The sequence below is a fragment of the Zalophus californianus genome, chromosome 5 (genome assembly GCF_009762305.2).
Source record: "Zalophus californianus isolate mZalCal1 chromosome 5, mZalCal1.pri.v2, whole genome shotgun sequence".
In the NCBI taxonomy this organism is placed as follows: Eukaryota; Metazoa; Chordata; class Mammalia; order Carnivora; family Otariidae; genus Zalophus; species Zalophus californianus.
The window spans coordinates 18,443,418-18,461,481 of record NC_045599.1 but is presented as its reverse complement, the minus strand read 5'-3'; the positions used below and the strand labels follow the sequence as shown (position 1 = coordinate 18,461,481).

General features: G+C 39.9%; 1 protein-coding gene across 8 annotated transcripts in view; it reads right to left on the bottom strand.

Annotated features, from left to right (window-relative positions):
- Window positions 1-556: 556 nt before the first annotated feature.
- Window positions 557-18,064, bottom strand: part of CSNK1G3 (casein kinase 1 gamma 3) — a 107,299-nt gene continuing 89,791 nt past the window's right edge. For 2 of the 8 annotated variants that reach the window (XM_027605455.2, XM_027605457.2), the window contains exons 12-14: window positions 12,070-12,176; window positions 11,462-11,485; window positions 557-3,035 (exon numbers count right to left, since the gene is read on the bottom strand). In XM_027605455.2, coding sequence (XP_027461256.1) covers window positions 2,981-3,035; window positions 11,462-11,485; window positions 12,070-12,176 — 186 coding nt within the window. In that variant the 3' untranslated portion in view covers window positions 557-2,980. The remainder of the gene's footprint in view (window positions 3,036-11,461; window positions 11,486-12,069; window positions 12,177-18,064) is intronic. The other 6 variants (XM_027605460.2, XM_027605461.2, XM_027605458.2 and 3 more) reach the window with 6 other exon arrangements.

Below are 18,064 nucleotides of genomic sequence, written 5' to 3'. Positions count from 1 at the left end.
ATACATGCTCTCCATCTGCAATGGTAAAGTCATTCAATGAAAAGTGATTAATCGGGCGCCTGGGTGGCTCAGATGGTTGAGCGTCTGCCTTCGGCTCAGGTCATGATCCCAGGGTCCTGGGATCGAGTCCCACAATGGGTTCCCTGCTCCTTGGGAGCCTGCTTCTCCCTCTGCCTCTCTCTCTCTCTGTCTTTCATGAATAAATAAATAAAATCTTTAAAAAAAAAGTGATTAATCACGTTTCATTTCTGTGCACACACAAGTTATGACTTCATTTTTTAAAAGGAATAAAATGATTATTTCTTTTCCTTGCTTTATTGGTGGCATTAGTTTTAATTGCTCTATTAAATGGTTCAGGGAAGTGTAAAGGTTTTTTCTTGAAGGAAAGGTCAGATAGTTCCAGGTATGCACGCTTTATGCTGGGGCTCCCACAAAGCAAAATCCAAACAGAAACACAAAACACAAAAGCGTCTTCCTTTAGCTCGGCTTCTCACATACACAAAACTAAATGAACCGGATTTTTAAAATTCCTACCTTAGGTTATTATGAGTAGCATCACTTCACCCGTGATTAGAGGAAGGGGGAAAAAGCGAGTTTAAAAAAACTACCTTTATTTTTTATTTCTTTTTCAGTTACATACTTTTAAACAGGGATGTGTTTCATTATTCAGACATTCAGGCAATGTTGACTTCATTAGTGTTGACAGAAAAGAAGCATAAAAATGCAAAACATTGTTGGCTTAACCTGAACATACCTGCATTACCTATTATTGACCAGTTTGTGTTGCCAAAAGACTTATTCCTTGGCATTAAAATGGAGCACTTAAAAATATTGCTAAAAAGCAAATGTCTACACACTGGTCTTTGCAGCAAATAAGGGTATTTATACTTTTAAAATATTTTAAGTCCATAGTTGGATTAATATACACACCTTCTTATGTATAAGGAGTTCAGATCATATAAACACTGTACAGTCCAAAAACCCTACTGAGAATAAAACTAAATAGGCTTATGATAAGAAATACAGATATCGCATGTATTTACAAATATCATAGACACATAAATTTGGTCAAATACTGTAAAGAAAAAAGTGGTTTCACATTATAATGGCCAAAACATCCATCTACCTTGCTCAAGGCAAACAAAAAATAAAAACTCAGTATGTAACTCCTGTCGTTTAAGACATCATGACAGTATACAAATAGACAGAATGGAAACTGTTGACCAAATTATACAGCAAATGTCTTCTAGGCTGAGCGTGGGCCTTTAAAATCAAGAACTTGAAAAGATCATTCAGACGATTCAGAGCAACAATGATAAACAATGTCCTGATTTGCAGTATTCATATGGGCGCCTAATTTGTCAAAAACAACACGCTGAACTTTTGGCTAATAAGAAAAAATAAATTACCAAGTACAATTAAATCCCTGTAAATGCAATAATGAAGTCAAAAATGTAATTTATTTACTTTAATTACACATTTTAAATGTTACCTTGAGACAATAAAAATAAATAAGCACGCCGGAAGGCATGCACTTAAAGACAAAGAAAGGGCTTCATGGAAAGAGTAAGTAGCAATCTTCTACATGAAAGGTGAAGATGAGATTTGAAAAACATCATTCTTGTTCTAGCCAGTCTTTATGTCTTAACTCTTCTTGAAGAATCTGGCTAGTAGAATGCGACTAAAGTACACCTGTGTCTTTATGGCTTAAAACAAAGCATACTTAAAAAGTGGAATGGGTTTCCTTTTTTACAGAACTGTTACTTTGTTCATATGCAGGCACTTCAAAAGACTATGGAGGCAAAGCACCTGACCCATCCTTTCCAAAATAGTTTTCAATCATCAAAATTATACTAAAAAGTAGGAAAATTTCAGAGAACCAGCAAAGTTGAATACAAGAGACTAATGTGCACAGAGGGCAATAGAGTGACCCAGTTTTTATTGCTGGGGGTCCTTATTTTTTTTTTTATCAAAGAGCAAATAATTAATAAACAGACACCACTGCATGGCACATCCAAAATTTTCTGCTTAAGGGAGAATGTAATCATTCAGCAGGTTTCAGTGGGATCTCCTCAGACTTCAACCTTACACAATGCAATGAGATTCACATTTATTTCTTCTCCTTAGTGTATTTAAAAAAAAAAAAAACTCCAACATATTTAATTTCTCAAAGTATTCATTTCTTGCTGTCTAACATACATTATTATCTGGAAGCATAAAGTTACATTATACAAATATTTTGCATTTTTTTTTTAAAGGCGCTTTTGCCACTTCAGCAACACTGTACTTCACGTCGTGGTGCCACAAAAGCAGAGCTCCTATCTAGCACGCTACTGGTGATTTGTTTGACCACTACCGTCTGCCGAACCCATAGAGCTTTTTCCTCAGTACCTCTGGGCAGTGACTGTACCATGATTTCACAGAGAGAATTGTTAATATGACTCATGACTAGCAGTACCATCAGTAATACTGAAATCAATGCGGATGTCACACAGGGAAATGAACTTCTCACAAAATAACTTCTTTTACATATTTGGGCAACTGCGTCTTCTCTGTTGCATTATCCACTGGGGAGAAAATTCCTGCTTGATTATGCTCTTACAGAAGTTATAAAAAAAAAAAAAAACAGATTAGGCATGTAACTGTTTGACACTGAAGATACTGTACTGCTTTCTACAACAGGAGGAGAGCTTCTGAAAAATGTCTTTAGAAATGTATCCGTCAGTACCACCTCCTTGGTCCATTCCATTCATTGATGGGCAAAGCACTCATGTTTGGACAAAACTTTAAAGCTTCCATAAAAGTTAAATTAGAAAAAAATATGAATGTAAGACAACCACAAAATGAAGTATGAAAGTATGACATTTTGTTTCTAAGAGTGAGTCCTTGGAAATATATGTGGTCACTACAGAGATGATTTTAATCACAAGACAGCAGATGAACACGTAAGTAACTCCCCATGATCTGTCTGTGTCCAGAATCATTTGTGACGCTGTATGGTTTTCCTTTTCCTTCGTTTGAAAAAACAGCAGCACCTGCAGATGGAGGGAAACACTTCTTGTATTATAAAGGTACTAAAGGGTCACAAAGTAAAGACTGAGCTTAGCATATTAATTTCAATGGTCGTAAAAAGCAACAGGCTAATGCAAGATACACAGTGAACATGCCAGTGAAGCGTATGTATTAGTGAACCTAGGGCAGAGTTATTACTACAGTTTCATCAACATGCCTTTTATGAAGACAGCCAAACATTCTATGCAACATTACAAGGAGCCACTAAATTGAAAAGGCTTTGCACCAAGACTAAATGAGGAGGTGTGGAATTCTGAATCCTCACTGACCCACTGTATTTTATTTTGAATACTCATTAACCTATGGCAGGGGCATGCTTTTATAAAATTCATCTTATGCATTCTCTCCCTTTCTTCCTGATATTTACATATGATTATTAAAGTCATTGTTAGAAAAGCAATAATTATCCTAATACTGAGGAACTGATTTTCACCAAGGATGAGATTCCAGAAAGAAAAAGAGAAAGCCCAAATAGACTCTTCAACAAACATTTTCCACCACATTTACAAACTGGAAGAGAGAAAATGCATTAACTAACATGTCAATACTGGCACTTTTTAATTCTTTAAGAGTTAAGGTCAAACTGGGTGCGCCCGGGTGGTTCAGTCGTTAAGCGTCTGCCTTCCACTCAGGTCATGGTCCCAGGGTCCTGGGATCAAGCCCCGCATAGGGCTCCCTGCTCTGCGGGAAGCCTGCTTCTCCCTCTCCCACTCGCCCTGCTTGTGTTCCCTCTCTCTGTCAAATAAATAAATAAAATCTTAAAAAAAAAAAAGTTAAGGTCAAACAGATCCTAAGTTAATGAAAGTAAAAATTGTGCTTAACATTTAAAATAGCATAATCAAGGTGATTCAGTCTTGCAGTCTATGAGGGAAAAGCATTCGGAGTTTCATTCCTAAGTAAAAAAAAAAAAAAAAATCTAGAGATGATGCCTGAGAGACCTGGTTTTTTCCACATTAAGTTCTCCCCTAGTCATGAGAAGATGAAACACATGCAGCATGTCGGGAGTGATGCTGAGGCTGGTGCCAACTCACAGAGGAGAATCACTGAGCAGAAACTCACAAAAAAATACAAACCCACATGCATATATCTATTCTAAAAGTCTGGCATTCCTTCAAAAACAGGTCTGGCTCTTTTCCCCTTCCACATTTAAAGGTAAGTCCATCTATCAAAGTATCAAGAAGACAGGCGACACACAGAGGCTCTTTTGTCTTTTCCATCGAAGCCTAGTGTGTGTGCTTATGTAAATATGTAAATCCTGTTTTGTAATTAAAAAAATATCTATATGCATGGTGATTCAATCAACAAAATGCTGCCAATTCAAAGCTCGTACAGAATGTGACCTTATAACGATGTTCCTCTAATTCTTACCAGCCTGCCTGCAAAGAAGGCTATTAAACAAGTCATTTCAAGCTAAGCATAATGGAGACCACCTAGCTTTAAGTGTCCTCTCCAGCAAAAGATTGTGGAAGATGAAATAATTGCTAGATTATCTTTTATGTCTTTCTGTGAAAGAAATATAAACAGAAACCCATACTGTCCCAGCTCAATTACACAATCTCTCCACCCACATTATCGTTAGTCAAAAATAATTTCAGACCATTTACTGTGATTTATGCCATGACTATGAAATCACTATGGGGCATTCAAAACCAAATTACACAACTGGATTTTTTAACCCCAAACAGCACATAATGATTAGACCATGGAGTGTGAATAATTCAAACCTATATATGTCAGCTGCTACAGACTCAACTGAAAATCTGGGCAGCTATCAATCTTTATGAATTTTACTTTTATTGAGGTGACCACCAGAGCAACCAGAAACAAATTACCCAACAGGGGCCTTGAAAAGAGCTACCTCTATAAAGGATGATTCTGGATACAATCAATTTTTCCTGTATTTATAAAAATAAGTCAACTTTATTTGTAACTGTCAGCTACCTAAATACTTTCTCAAATCTGTTATATAAATTTTCTAAAATAAAACAATGAAAAAAATTATTTAACTCAGATTCTAAGAGATGAAAACCATTATTCAAAAAAAAAAGAAAACCTTCCAATAAAGGACTTAGAAAAGTCATAAAACGTTCATATTGTAAAAACCAAATATTTAGAATATTAAATTTAAGAATATGATCACATTTCAATGGAGACCTATTATTTAACATAAAGTTATATTAATAATGTTCACTGTTTCCAAATACTATCATTTGTCTCTTCAAATTCCAAACTACAATCTTTTAAGATTTTTCTGCTGAAAAGGTGTTTTAGTAAGTGTTTGTTAAAAAGTGTTTTAATAAGCCTTTTGGAACGGGGGTTTAATGTAATACATGTTTTGATCAACAAGTTCCAGATTTTCCACACTTGTATTAGCAATTTACCTTGTCTGGCTTATTTTTCTAGTATCATCAATCTGCTTTCCAGCTCAAGACAGCAGAGTCCTTCCTATTCTTTATGTCATCTTTTCTTCAATTATGTATTATTTAACACAGAAAACCAATCCAAGCATTTACTTGAGATTAAATGAAACTTTCAGATGAATCATAACTGTAGAGGCCTTTTAAATTAAAAAGCAATCTAAAAAAAAGGCATCTATTTGTTAGAAATAAATCCCACCAAATAGAGTATACCCTTGAAACCGATTTGCCAGGGAAGCTGGCATGCTATTAAACTGACTACCACCAGAGGACAGCATTGCTCTAGGCAATAGGAACGCATCCAACTAAAGGAGAGATGCTCTCAAAATAGAGTATAGTTATAAAAAGAAGAAAATTGATATTTAACCTGTGGCTGGTTTCTTAAAACTCATTACAAAGCAGCTGATTTACAGTCTGTGATTAAGAAATTAGGTCTCCCATCAACTACCCTCCATCTAAAACAGAGTGGCTCCCATATGGCCACTCTGTCACATGACTATTTTATACTCCTCTCGGTCCTCAGACTAATCTGAATTTATCTTATTTATTTACTGATTATCTGCCTCCACACAGAATGTAAGCTTCATAAGGGCTTGTCCAGATACATCCCACAAATGGGCACAGAGTTGGTACTCATTTAGTATTTATTGAATAAATGAGTGACTTTCCTCATAAGTGCAACCCCTAGAGTAAGAACCTAGTCAAAATTCTACACCATGTTCTAAAGCTAGAGTTCTTACCCCAGGGCCCACAGGCCCTAGTGAAATCTCACAAAATGCAGATTTGAGTGCCTGTGGAAGCTTCCCTGGAGAAAATCGGTTTGCATCAGATTCTTACAGGAGTCTAAACCCAAGAAGCCCTGCTCTGCCTACGTGCACCTGCCTGGCCTCCCCCTCCGGCTTCTCCATTTCCAGTGAGTCCTTGTCCCAGAAGCTGTGAGCTGAGGACCTCAGATACTGAGGGGCCACCATGCTATCAACTGACAAGAGTGCGAGCAAGGTATAAAAGGAAACAATGTAATTCTGACACTTGCTGCAAGTCGAACAGGAACAAAAGTTACTGATAACAGTAACAGCAAATAATAGCAAATAGTGCAGGAATGAGCACAGACGAAGTTCCCACAGGTGAGGTGATCACTATATTCAACTACCTGATCTTAGAAAATTACCACACCTTTAAAATTTTTAAACCCATTTTTTTCCAAGCTGCTCAGTGGCGATATTTACTTATTCGTTAGTTGATGCCTCATTTGGGGTCTCTTCAGATCTAGACTACTGACAGCCCTGGGGTAACTGATTAAGATTACCAGACTTTTAAATCATGTTCTTGTCAATGCTTTTCTTTCTTGCTTATGCCTGTGTGGTTCCAGTAAGCCAGTATGCGCTCACAAGTCATGTCCATGCCTCTGACAGGATTCCGTAGCTAGCCCAAAAGCTTTGAAGGCACAGCTCTACTCTTTTTTTTTTTTAAGATTTTATTTATTTATTTGAAAGAGAGAGTGAGAGAGAGAGAGCACACAAGCAGGGGGAGGGGTAGAGGGAGAGGGAGAAGCAGGCTCCCCGCTGGGCAGGGACCCCGACATGGGGCTTGACCCCAGGACCCTGATATCATGACCTGAGCCAAAGGCAGATGCTCAACCGACTGAGCCACCCGGGCATTCCACCACAGCTCTACTCTTAAATTCTTTCAAAATAAATGGTTAAACCCTGCTTCTGATGATCTTGAGGGCTGTTGCTGTAAAAACTGTTAAGGTGGTAAACAGGAGATCATAATGGATCCAAGTCCTCAACTACGTAGAAAACACACAGGAGAAGGGCCGAGGCTTTGCTAGTGACACTGCACCACTTCCCTTCCATTCGTGGCCTTTTCCTGCCTCTAGGATTTGACTATCTTCCTGGATGCAGGTCTTAGCCTTCCTTCTGCCATCTACCTGAAACTGACACACGGGTCTCTGTCTGGACATGAAGTTCCTGTCTGTCTTCTCTGAAAAGACTCACTGGCTTTGCCTTTGGCTGAAAGACTGCTTCACAGCGGCTAGGCCCTACCCACTCAGGACTCCCGAGCCTCGCCTCTCCTTATCTAGGTTGATGAGTATACAGAAAACAGCTTTTAAGGTATCTATCTTTAATTCTTTGACAAAGGATTTGCCCCCTTCAAATCGATACATGAAAACATAATTTCTTATCTCCGGACCTCTTGGTGTGAAAAATGCGGAACTGATCAGTCAAGCAAGAAGAGTTTAGATAGAAGCCCAAGACTATCCACATAACTACTCCAACTGGGAACCCGCAGATCCAACCTCATCCTCAATTTCTTCCTCGCCATCCACATGCAATTAGTCCCTCAAGTCTGAAACGACTTTCAAAGTTGTCCCATCCTCTAATGCTGGCTTACTTCAGAACTTCTGGCCTCCCCCACTGCTAAGAGCCTCTTAACAAACGTCCAGCTAAGTGTCTTCCTCTCTCCAATGCGCCATCCCAACTTGCCCCCACCAAGATATGACCTTGCCAACTCCGCCTTTTAAATCTCACCACTGGTTCTCCCACAGTCTAAGGCATTGGGTCCACACACACAGCTCTTACAAATTTGGTTCCGATCTATTTCCCTCTCCTCTTAGTGTCATTTCGCATCAAGCTGCCTTTCCAGGCAGTCTGTACTACAGAAGGGAGAGAAGGGGAGGACGGATAGATTTTGTGTAATCTAATGAACCCCAGGAAATGACATAAGCCTCAAAAGTGTTGCCAAACTAATTGTCTCAAGGCTCAATCTGATTATACCATTTCTTGGCTTAAAACCCACAGCTTGCTTGCTTGTGTTGAGAAAGGATCATGTCTTTTTTTTGTTGTTTTCACCTGGCTACTAAGGGCCTTTGAGACTGGGCACTTAGACTATCTCAGCTCCCACCAGGATGCATTTGCACACGCTATACACGAATGGGTCACTTCTCACACCTGCCTCACTCTGTCCTTGCTCCACATGTTGCTCAGCCTCCTCTCTCGGACTCCTGCACCCAACTCCTTTGCCAAGCCTGCTTATCTTGAAGAACCAGGGCAAATGTACCCTTACCCGTGAAGATGCCTCTGATCTTCCAGCTGGAAGAGCACATTCCAGTCTCTTAAATCCAGTCACACTGTATCCTATGAGCTAATCCTGTAATACCTGGTATTAGACCAATGATTCTCAATCCTGGGTGCTCCTCAGAATCACCTTACAAGCTTTTTAAAAATACTGTCAACCAGGGGTGCCTGGGTGGCTCAGTTGGTTAAGCGTCTGCCTTTGGCTCAGGTCATGATCCCAGAGGCCTGGGATCAAGTCCCACATCGGGCTCCTGGCTCAGCGGGGAGCCTGCTTTCCCTCTCCCTCTCCTTCTCCCTGTGCCCCTCCCCGCCCTGCTCATGCTCGCACTCTAATAAATAAATAAAATCTTAAAAAAATATGTATCGTCAACCAGACCCCCACCACAGAACAATTAAATTGGAAACTCTAATAGCACAGCCTAGGTGTTAGCATATTTTTGAAACTCCCCAGATGCTTGTGATTGGAAGCCAGGACTGAGGACCACTATGTAAAAGTTACTGGTGTACTTGCTATTTTTTCTAAGGGAGCACAGGGGCCTTGACTTATCTTCGTAATCATCATGTTACCAAATGCATGGTAACTGTTCAGCAATGTTCGAAAGCGAACACAAAGAGAAATAAAGGTGAGAAAAGATAATTACATACTACTTAAAAACTCAGTAACTAAACCAAAGGAAGCCTTGTTTTCCTAAATTCCTGGAAGGAATGATGAGGGTGATACCACTTGTATCACCTGTCTTGAACAAAAAGAAAATTCTCAGCCACAGTGAAGAAGGCAAAATCTCATTAATGGATGAGCCATTTTAAATGCAGGACAACAGAATATTTTGCGTCACTTGGAAATTATAGATCAGGGCCTATAAGGTACTATTCTAGGAAGCCTGAGCCTCTAAAATGTCCAATGTGAAATACATTATAATTAAGGGGGTGGGTGAGAGGGGCCTCCGCCAATCACAGGTGAGAAGAAAGAGAGGGAGTTGGAAACATTTTGAAAGGGAATTCTTGGCGGGTTCCTATAGACCTATAAAAGGGTGGGAGAGAGAAGATGCAATTTAGGAAAAAATCACACTCACAGTCCCTCACCACAATCTAAGAAGGTATGAGAAATGCAATAACAAACTTGCAGGAATGTAAGAGTCACCCTGATTAAAGGGAAACCAAATGTGACGTGCTGGAAGTCTTTAACCAGTGAAGAGGCAGGGAAGGTCAGAGGATTTCTGTAACCCATCTGGAGTCAGGCTTTACCGAAATTATGGGCTGCTCTCCATATTTAAAAAAATAACAGCTCTATTAAAATATAATTCAAATCATCATAAAATGCATGCTTTTTAAAGTATACAATTCAGTGGTTTTTAATACATTCAAAGAGTTTTACATCCATCACCACTATCAAATTTGAAACCGCATCCATGAACGTGTGTTAATACACCGCCATCTTCCCTACTGGTGAGCCATCTACTTAAGGGCTGGGGTGGGTTCAGATTATTGCTAAAACCCAAGCGGTGTAAGTAGTGACTGAAAACATGGGAAAGGGGAATCGATTTGGCTCAAAGCAGGTGTCTAGGACGAAGTGGACACAGAACACCAAGTCTCAGTGAAGAGTATGGGTGTGGAAGGAAAAACAGGGGACACCTGCTGGAGGGACAAGGCTGAGGAGAACAAAGATGGGAGAGGTGGCTGGCCCCCAGGAAATAAACAGGGTGGGAATAGCTCCTGAGGACCTGCCATGGGCCAGACAAAAAAGCAGTGCTTTATCATAGTTAATTTCCTCAGTGACCTGCGAAGCAGTTATTATGAGCCTCAGTTTAGAGAGAAAGAAACAAGCTTGAAGAAGGCACCCTAAGCTGTAGAAGCAGGATTCTACGACCCATGCTGGACGCACAGGACCTGTGTGCCCCACTCGGCCACACCACTTTCAGAACTCCACTTACGACTGCACAAGCAAACATCGATGGTGGTATTTGTTCTTGATGTAAAAATGCACAAGTATGTAGCTGATTCACTACATCCTCAAATCCACTAGGTCATACTGTCAATAAATTCCATAGCCAAAGTGATAAAAATGGATACTTGATCACTGCTCTTGAAAAAGAAATATCCCCAACAAAAGTCTCCTCATCTTGCAACCAGCAAATGAGCATTATTTTGGAATTCATGTAAGGCTCCTTTTGGACAGGAGTAGAATGTTCCAAAACTTGCTAATCTAAGCAACTTTCCTTATTCACTCCCAGGCTCACTCAAGATTTGTCCTGAAACTGAGAGGAACATATGAAACACGGCATTACAACTAGAGGCAAAGATCAGAGAAGAGTTTAAATCCCACATTAACTCGACTTAACAGGAATATATTTTTCATAAATCTGCAATGAGCAGGAACTATTCAGATGAGGACTTCCATAGCACTCTCTCACTATAGTTAATCATACATGTATCAGCGTATTCCATGTGTACTCAACGGCAATACAATTAGCCAATGAAATACTCTCTTAGTGATGCTCTTGGGGTGGGTGGGGGTGAAGGATCTGCTATGTGTATTTAATAGTTTTTTGAACTGGAAAAAAAAGAGCTTAAAACTCAAAATCCTGTCTTTCTATTTAAAATAGCAAATGAAGCCTCTGTGTTACAGAACAAACGCACAAGCACAAGCAGAGTGGGTGTTATCAACTACTCAATTAAAAAGTGCCCCCAAATCTATGTCACTTGAACAAAAAAAAAAGTTGCAGCAGGCAAAAGAGCTCCTCAAACAATTATTTCTTGCTTTTCAGACCTACTGTAAATGACACCAAATATTTTGAACAACTTTGACCAATTGTAATTTCGTTTGCAAAATGATGCTAAATCTCTGAAATTACAATCAAGGGAGCTATTTCTGCCTGCCTACACTTGAAAACTCACCACATGTTCAACACTTTCTGGCAGCTATACACACACACAAAAAGAAAAATACAAGGAAAGTGAGAGAGTGGGAACGGGTGGGTGGGAGCGGGAAGGAGAGGGAGGGAGGGAGAGAGAGAGGGAGAAATCATCAGAAATAGCCCACATTGAAATTATCATTGTTTTTCATGCTTACTTTTTTTTTCCAAGCAGCATTATCATTTACATTCACAGAAAAACTACTTTAAAACTAATACGAATACATGCAGGATACTATAAAATTAATAATTATTTATTCTTATGCTTACAAAGAAAAAAAACTGAGCATCTACCCTACAGAAATAATTTTCATGCATCAATACTCCTACAAATAAAAAGCCAAAAATATGCTGTTAATTCTAAGTAAGAAACTGAGCATAGTTCTTAAATGAATATTTTTGTATTATAAAATATTTACTGAAATAGCACTATTTTAAACTCAGTGATTAAAATAACTGAAAATATCACTTGTTGTGCATGCACCTATTCCCTGAAAAAAATTTCCTGGAATAATTGTACATGACTATAAGTCTCAAACATTCACAGCTGAAGCACAAAAAGCTACTAAAAGAAGTCAAACAAATACATACTTGGTCTCATCCATCACTTCCACTTCCGTAGGGGCTGTAATGGGTGCATTGGAACGTCCTGCGGTAGGGTCATCTGTGTTCAACTCTCCATTTGTAGAGCTTACAACCTGCCAAAAGAAAAAAAAATTATATATGCACAAAGTGACAGGTTATACAATGATAAAAATTAAGGTTAAATTAGAAAGTTAATACGCAGAACATAAAACAATTAGTATGTAGTTGAGCTGTTTATAACTGAATATAGTAATAGGTCTAATATTTTATTAAAATTCAAGGCCATCCAATTTTGCTTTTAACTTCCTTTTCATCTTGAAATTTCTGTCTTGTCTCTTTCCCTCTGCTGTGTAAGGCCAACTCCTACACTTCTGTCTCAAATCAGCTCCGCAATGTGTGCCCATCTCCACTGGCACCTTGCTATGGCACGAATTCTTTCCCTTGCAAACTTCAGTCCTGCTCCTTCCAATGGATCCTTCATTTCAGTGTGTAACCATGCTTATGTCTCCCTCGAATACTGCCCATTCATCTGCCCGGTTGTTCATGCCCAGATCCTGAAATCACGGTGATTCCTCTCTTTGACTGAAACCCCACATCTCATCCATCAGCGGGGCTGGTTAAATCCTCCCCCAAAACACTTCCCCAGTCTAATCGGTTCTCCCCACCTCTATTACTACCAGGACTTTAGTTCAAGCCACCATGATCTCTTGTGTGAATAAGAGCAACAACTTATGAACTGGTCTTCTGCTTTCACCTGCCCCCACCCTCCATTAATGTATTGTCCACACAACAACCAGGGTGCTCATTTTAAGACAGAAATTGGATCATGTATAATTAACCTGCATAAATCTCTTCAAGTATCAACTTCTCATTTCACTTAAAATAAAGATCCATATTCTTTACCGCAATTTACAAAGTCCCACAACATCTGAGTTCTGCTTACCTCTCTGATCTCATACTACCTGCCCCGGTGTTCACTGCCCTCCATCCAGTATGTCAAACTTAGTCCCAACTTAAGGCTTTGGCATTATCTATTCTCAATGCCTGAACTAACTCTCTTCCTGCTGATGGGCTATATTCTTATCTTTCAGATTCTCAGAGAACATCTCTAAAGCAGCCCTTTTCTATCATACAATCTGAGACTTCCATACAGACACACTATGTCATGTTAGGCTCTACTGTTAGCTCTTTGTATAGAATTTATCCAGATACTGGTTTCCAGATTGTGTTTCTTGACACCCACTCTCACCTCCTCCTGCTCCATGACAGCAAGAACTTTGGACTGTTGCCCCCCTATATCTCCCCGCTAAACCTGGCAGAGAACAGGCAACCAATAAATACTTGTTGAAATAAATGAATGCATGCATGAATGAAATCCTAAAACAAAATAAAAATCATAGCAAAACTCCCGCACTCTCCCAAGTCCTCTTTGATCTATAAAGTCACCTTACCGCCCTATTTCTTGCTCTCCTTGCAACTTCTTCAGAACAATAGTCCTAACTTATCGCTTCCATTTTTTATAAAATTTTCCACTCATTTATTCCTTAATTCTTTGCAATCTGTACTCTGTCGCTACATCAGGTTTCTAGTAAGAGCACGCTTGCAGGTTACCAATGATTCCTAGAAAAATATACCCGGTGGCCTTTGCTCAGTCTTCCTTTTCCTGTACGTTTCAGCGTCACCTGCCGCCAGCTGATACTCGGGAGCAGATGGGTCCAGAAGCAAAGCCCAGCTCTCACCCTCACCTGCTATGTGACCCAGGAAAAAGAGCTCATCGTGCTAAAGCTCAGTGTTCTCAACTACGCAATGGGAAACAGGAGTACGCATTTAGCAAGACTGAGAGGAGGAAATGGAATCAGTGTGAAGGGCAATGACAGGGCTATTCTAGGAGCTCCGGGAGTGGTGGCCCTTGTTCCTCAGCCAGTTTTGCCTGCACTCACGGCTTCGGCTACAATCTCTATGTAAAGGACGTGCTGAGCCCAACCGCTCACCCACATGCTCACCTAGACCACGTGGGGTACTTCACACTCAGTACTTCCAAAACTGAATTTCTCATACTCCTCTCAAATGTGTCACTCCTCCTATCCACAGTTCCAGTTTCTAGTAAACCCTTACCACCTTGCCAGACCTCTGCTGCTTTCCTTATCCGAGCTCATCAGAAGAAAAAGAAAATGCTAATATATCAAAGGCCTGGACAGCAGATTGACAGCTGACTATGAGACTTAACAGGTCTGCTTGCAGAGCCCCATTTTACTGAAACTTAACTAATTCTCATGTTCTAACCGAGAGGCCACAACGTGCCAGGCAGTGTTCCAGGAACTTGGAAAACCACAAGAAAAACACCCCTGCCCTTGTGGGCCTGACAGTCCACTCCACAACTCCCAGAAAAGTCACTAGACGTCAACCAACAAATCTAGATGAATACAGGATTATGGAGGCTGAGTTTCCTGTATCCTATGCAGAACAAGTACTTAGAAAGGAATGCTGCATTTGTGCCCACAGCTGAAAACACACAGAACTGCCTCGATCGTTGTTAGAGCCAACCAAGCCAAGAAGAGGAATACCACTGTGTCTCAATCTGCTACTCTGCTCGGGGGCACCTGCTTCCTCCTCTCTGGCATTCTACTGAGTTCCATGTTAATTTCTTCTTTTCATTTCTCCCTCTTTCTGAAAGTATTTAATTAACAATCATTATTTGTCCTAATTATCAAACATAATTTGGTTCTTTATTCTTAATTTTTAAAACGTCAGAGCTCCTCGCTGAATTGGAAAGGAGCTAGAAAGCAGGATTCTTATCTTACACTTTTGTATTCGCCACTATCTGTAATTAGCAGTATGTTTTGCATGCAGAAGATAAGAGTTCACTCAACAATTTCCATTGTTCTTCCCTCAACGTGATAGTCACAGGTTTCTTTTCTTCCTTCGTCTTCAATGGCCCGAGAAAGCTGGAGGGACCCCATCTCAAACTACAGGCAGCTCCTTCAACGTGCCTTCCCTTACTTTAAGCGGCATTATTGAAAATTCATAACCCAAGTATTCTAAATTTCCAGCAAGAGCAACTGTATGAACATGGTAATTATATAATCTGACTTACTTCAGTTCACACAAAGTCATAACTGACTTTAATAAGTTTAATTTTAGTGAAATGTTTCAAATCTCATTCCACCTGGTTGACCAGAACCAGACCAGAAAGAAACAGTATCTTCATTTATGTATTTTTTTTTTAATGTAATTTCTCTTTGGTTTCCCAGATTCCCTAACTCTCTGAGTAAAGGCTAACATCCCGGGCTAAGAAGAGAATCAACGTAATGACAGAGTTCTCCTATAGAAGCGGCCTACTTAATACTGGTGACAATTAAAATTGTTTTCACTTAAGAAAACTAGTATCTTTTAGGAAGGGATTTTACAAAGAAAAAACAAAGACACATTATTATAAATAGCATGTCATCATATTCCTAGACACCTAAATCAACCAAACAACTATGCACAAATCATTTTTATCAACCAAATTCTAAAGAATGATCCCATTTAGGTAACATTTCTAGAATTATAACTTGAAGTGGAACATATAGGAGTCTCTGAAATACTGGTGTTCATCAGCTGATTTTTCTAATGAAAGTCCATCTAAAAAATGACAGCTGCTTTGAGGTTTGACATTTAAAAAAAATAATTCAGGTGTTTTACAGGGCTTTTGTTCTTGTTCTTAAAGAAATTTTCTCTGATATTACCAAATCTTAAAGAAATTTTCTCTGATATTCCCACTTTGGTAAGAAACTTAATACAGTTCTTATTTTAAGGTGTTACCAATAAATAAATAAATAAATAAATAAATAAATAAATAAATAAATAAATAAATAAATAAATAAAAAGGCATCAGATGTGGTGTCACTTTTAGTGCACCAGAGTTTAAGGGGAGGGTGTGGAAACAGGCTGCAGCTCAGGGCGGGAGAGAAGTGATGATGGCTGCCTGCGGCATCTAATTCCAAAAGAAGTCACTCACATAGACTTCTGAGTACAAAGATAACACACGGTATCTTTGTAGTCAATGACTTTATAAGGCTAATTTAATTCACTTTCCAAATACAATGAATTCATACAAATGAGTTATAGTACCACCTTCTTAATTTCTTTTTTTTTTAAGATTTTTATTTATTTATTTGAGAGAGAGAGAGCACATGAGATGGGGGGAGGGTCAGAGGGAGAAGCAGACTCCCCGCCGAGCAGGGAGCCCGATGCGGGTACTTGATCCAGGGACTCCAGGATCATGACCTGAGCCGAAGGCAGTCGCTTAATCAACTGAGCCACCCAGGCGCCCCCACCTTTCTAATTTCTATCTGAGTTACTGTAAGCATGCTACCAAGTGCACAACAGAGGCTCACTATCTTAATCAACCAGATCGCCCTCTATCCAATAAATATATTAGAAATACTAAAATGTTATATATCTTACTTATGCCCTAAGCTTTTTCTAAAAGCCATCTATAAGAAAGCACACTAATAAATGAGATATAGTTAAGAGTAATTTCCAAAGAGTTTTCTGGACCCCTGCTAGGGTTCACACGTATTACATGAAATGAACTTTCTTACATATTCTAAAACCTAGAACTGGGGTTATAATTGATCCTCTTGATATTCCAACTGATGACCTGAAGGCACAGTGAGATTCTCAGACTTTCAGCAAAGATAAACCAAAATGGTTTTACTTTCACTTACAGAAGTACAAAGCAGAGCACTATACTCTGAGTATTCTAGCCTTTTGAGACGTTACTGTAAAAGTTTCTGTAAAAGGATATGAAAATAAACTTGTAATGCTGATTTACCGCAGTGACACCTGGACAAGGCATTTACTAAGCTAAACTGACAGAGCTGAGCTGGACATGACTTATCTGCTAATGGCACCCCACTACTCTCCTTGTACAAACTCTCTTTTACAGATTTCAGTGCCCTGGAAAATGGAACAGAAAGACATGACTGTACTCATCATTTGATTCTCCCCCTTGTGAGTACCTGTGTGTTTTGAAAGATGTGAGAAAGCAAAGTGAAAGCGGTTACTGGCCATGTTTTAGAAAGGGGAGTTTTAATGATGAGCACAATGGAGGACGGGCTGGGGTGTGGCACCTGCTATTCCTCTGACTTGTAACTACGCATGTTTCCTTACCATTTCGAAATACATTCGTCTCACTCTTTTCTGCTATCCTCACCTGCATGTGTATGTCTCCAGTTACACTGAAGAAAATCCCAGAGTGCCCAGCACAACAGGTAACGTTCGTCCTTCACTTCCACACACGGTGCCCGGCTGCACGCCACAGCAGCACCGTCTGTGAGGCCGCCCTTCTCCCCTCAGGGGCTCAGACTCAACAGTGTTCCTTTAACTGCAACCAAAGGCTGTACGACTAGCGGAGATTTCCCAACGATCGGGACCTACACCATCTCATGGGAAGTAGTCTTCCGATAGTGCCCCTAACATCTGTCTTCCTCCCTCTGCTCGAAGTTGCCTCTCCGCTTTCCAGGACCGGGATTTCAGCTGACCTTGAGCTCAAAGGAGCCGTGCTCCAGTGAAAGGCACAGTTCCCATGTGATTCCAGATGAGCACTACCTGCCATCAGCGGTACATTTTAAAAACCTCATTTTGGACATCCTGGTTTGCCAGGCAGAGACACGTCAAAAAGGGACAAGTGACATGACCTTCCCCCTCAGCCCTGACACCAAACTAAATTCTACCTTCTAATTATCTTGAAAATCCTCTCAGTTCTCTTCATCTCTGCTACCCATCACTTTCCCTCAGCTGGACTTCTGAGAGCTGTGTCCCTGCCTTAGACTTGTTCTCCCTTCAGCCTAGTCTCCAACAAAAGCCATCCTTAGAAAAAACACTAATAGAGTTACCTTGCTTATCTAATTCTCTTTACGGCCACCCAATATCCTCAAATGAAGTCCAAATGTAATAATGAGACCTATTAGGTCCTTCAGGACTTGCCTCCTGCCTACCCCTCAGTCTCATTTCT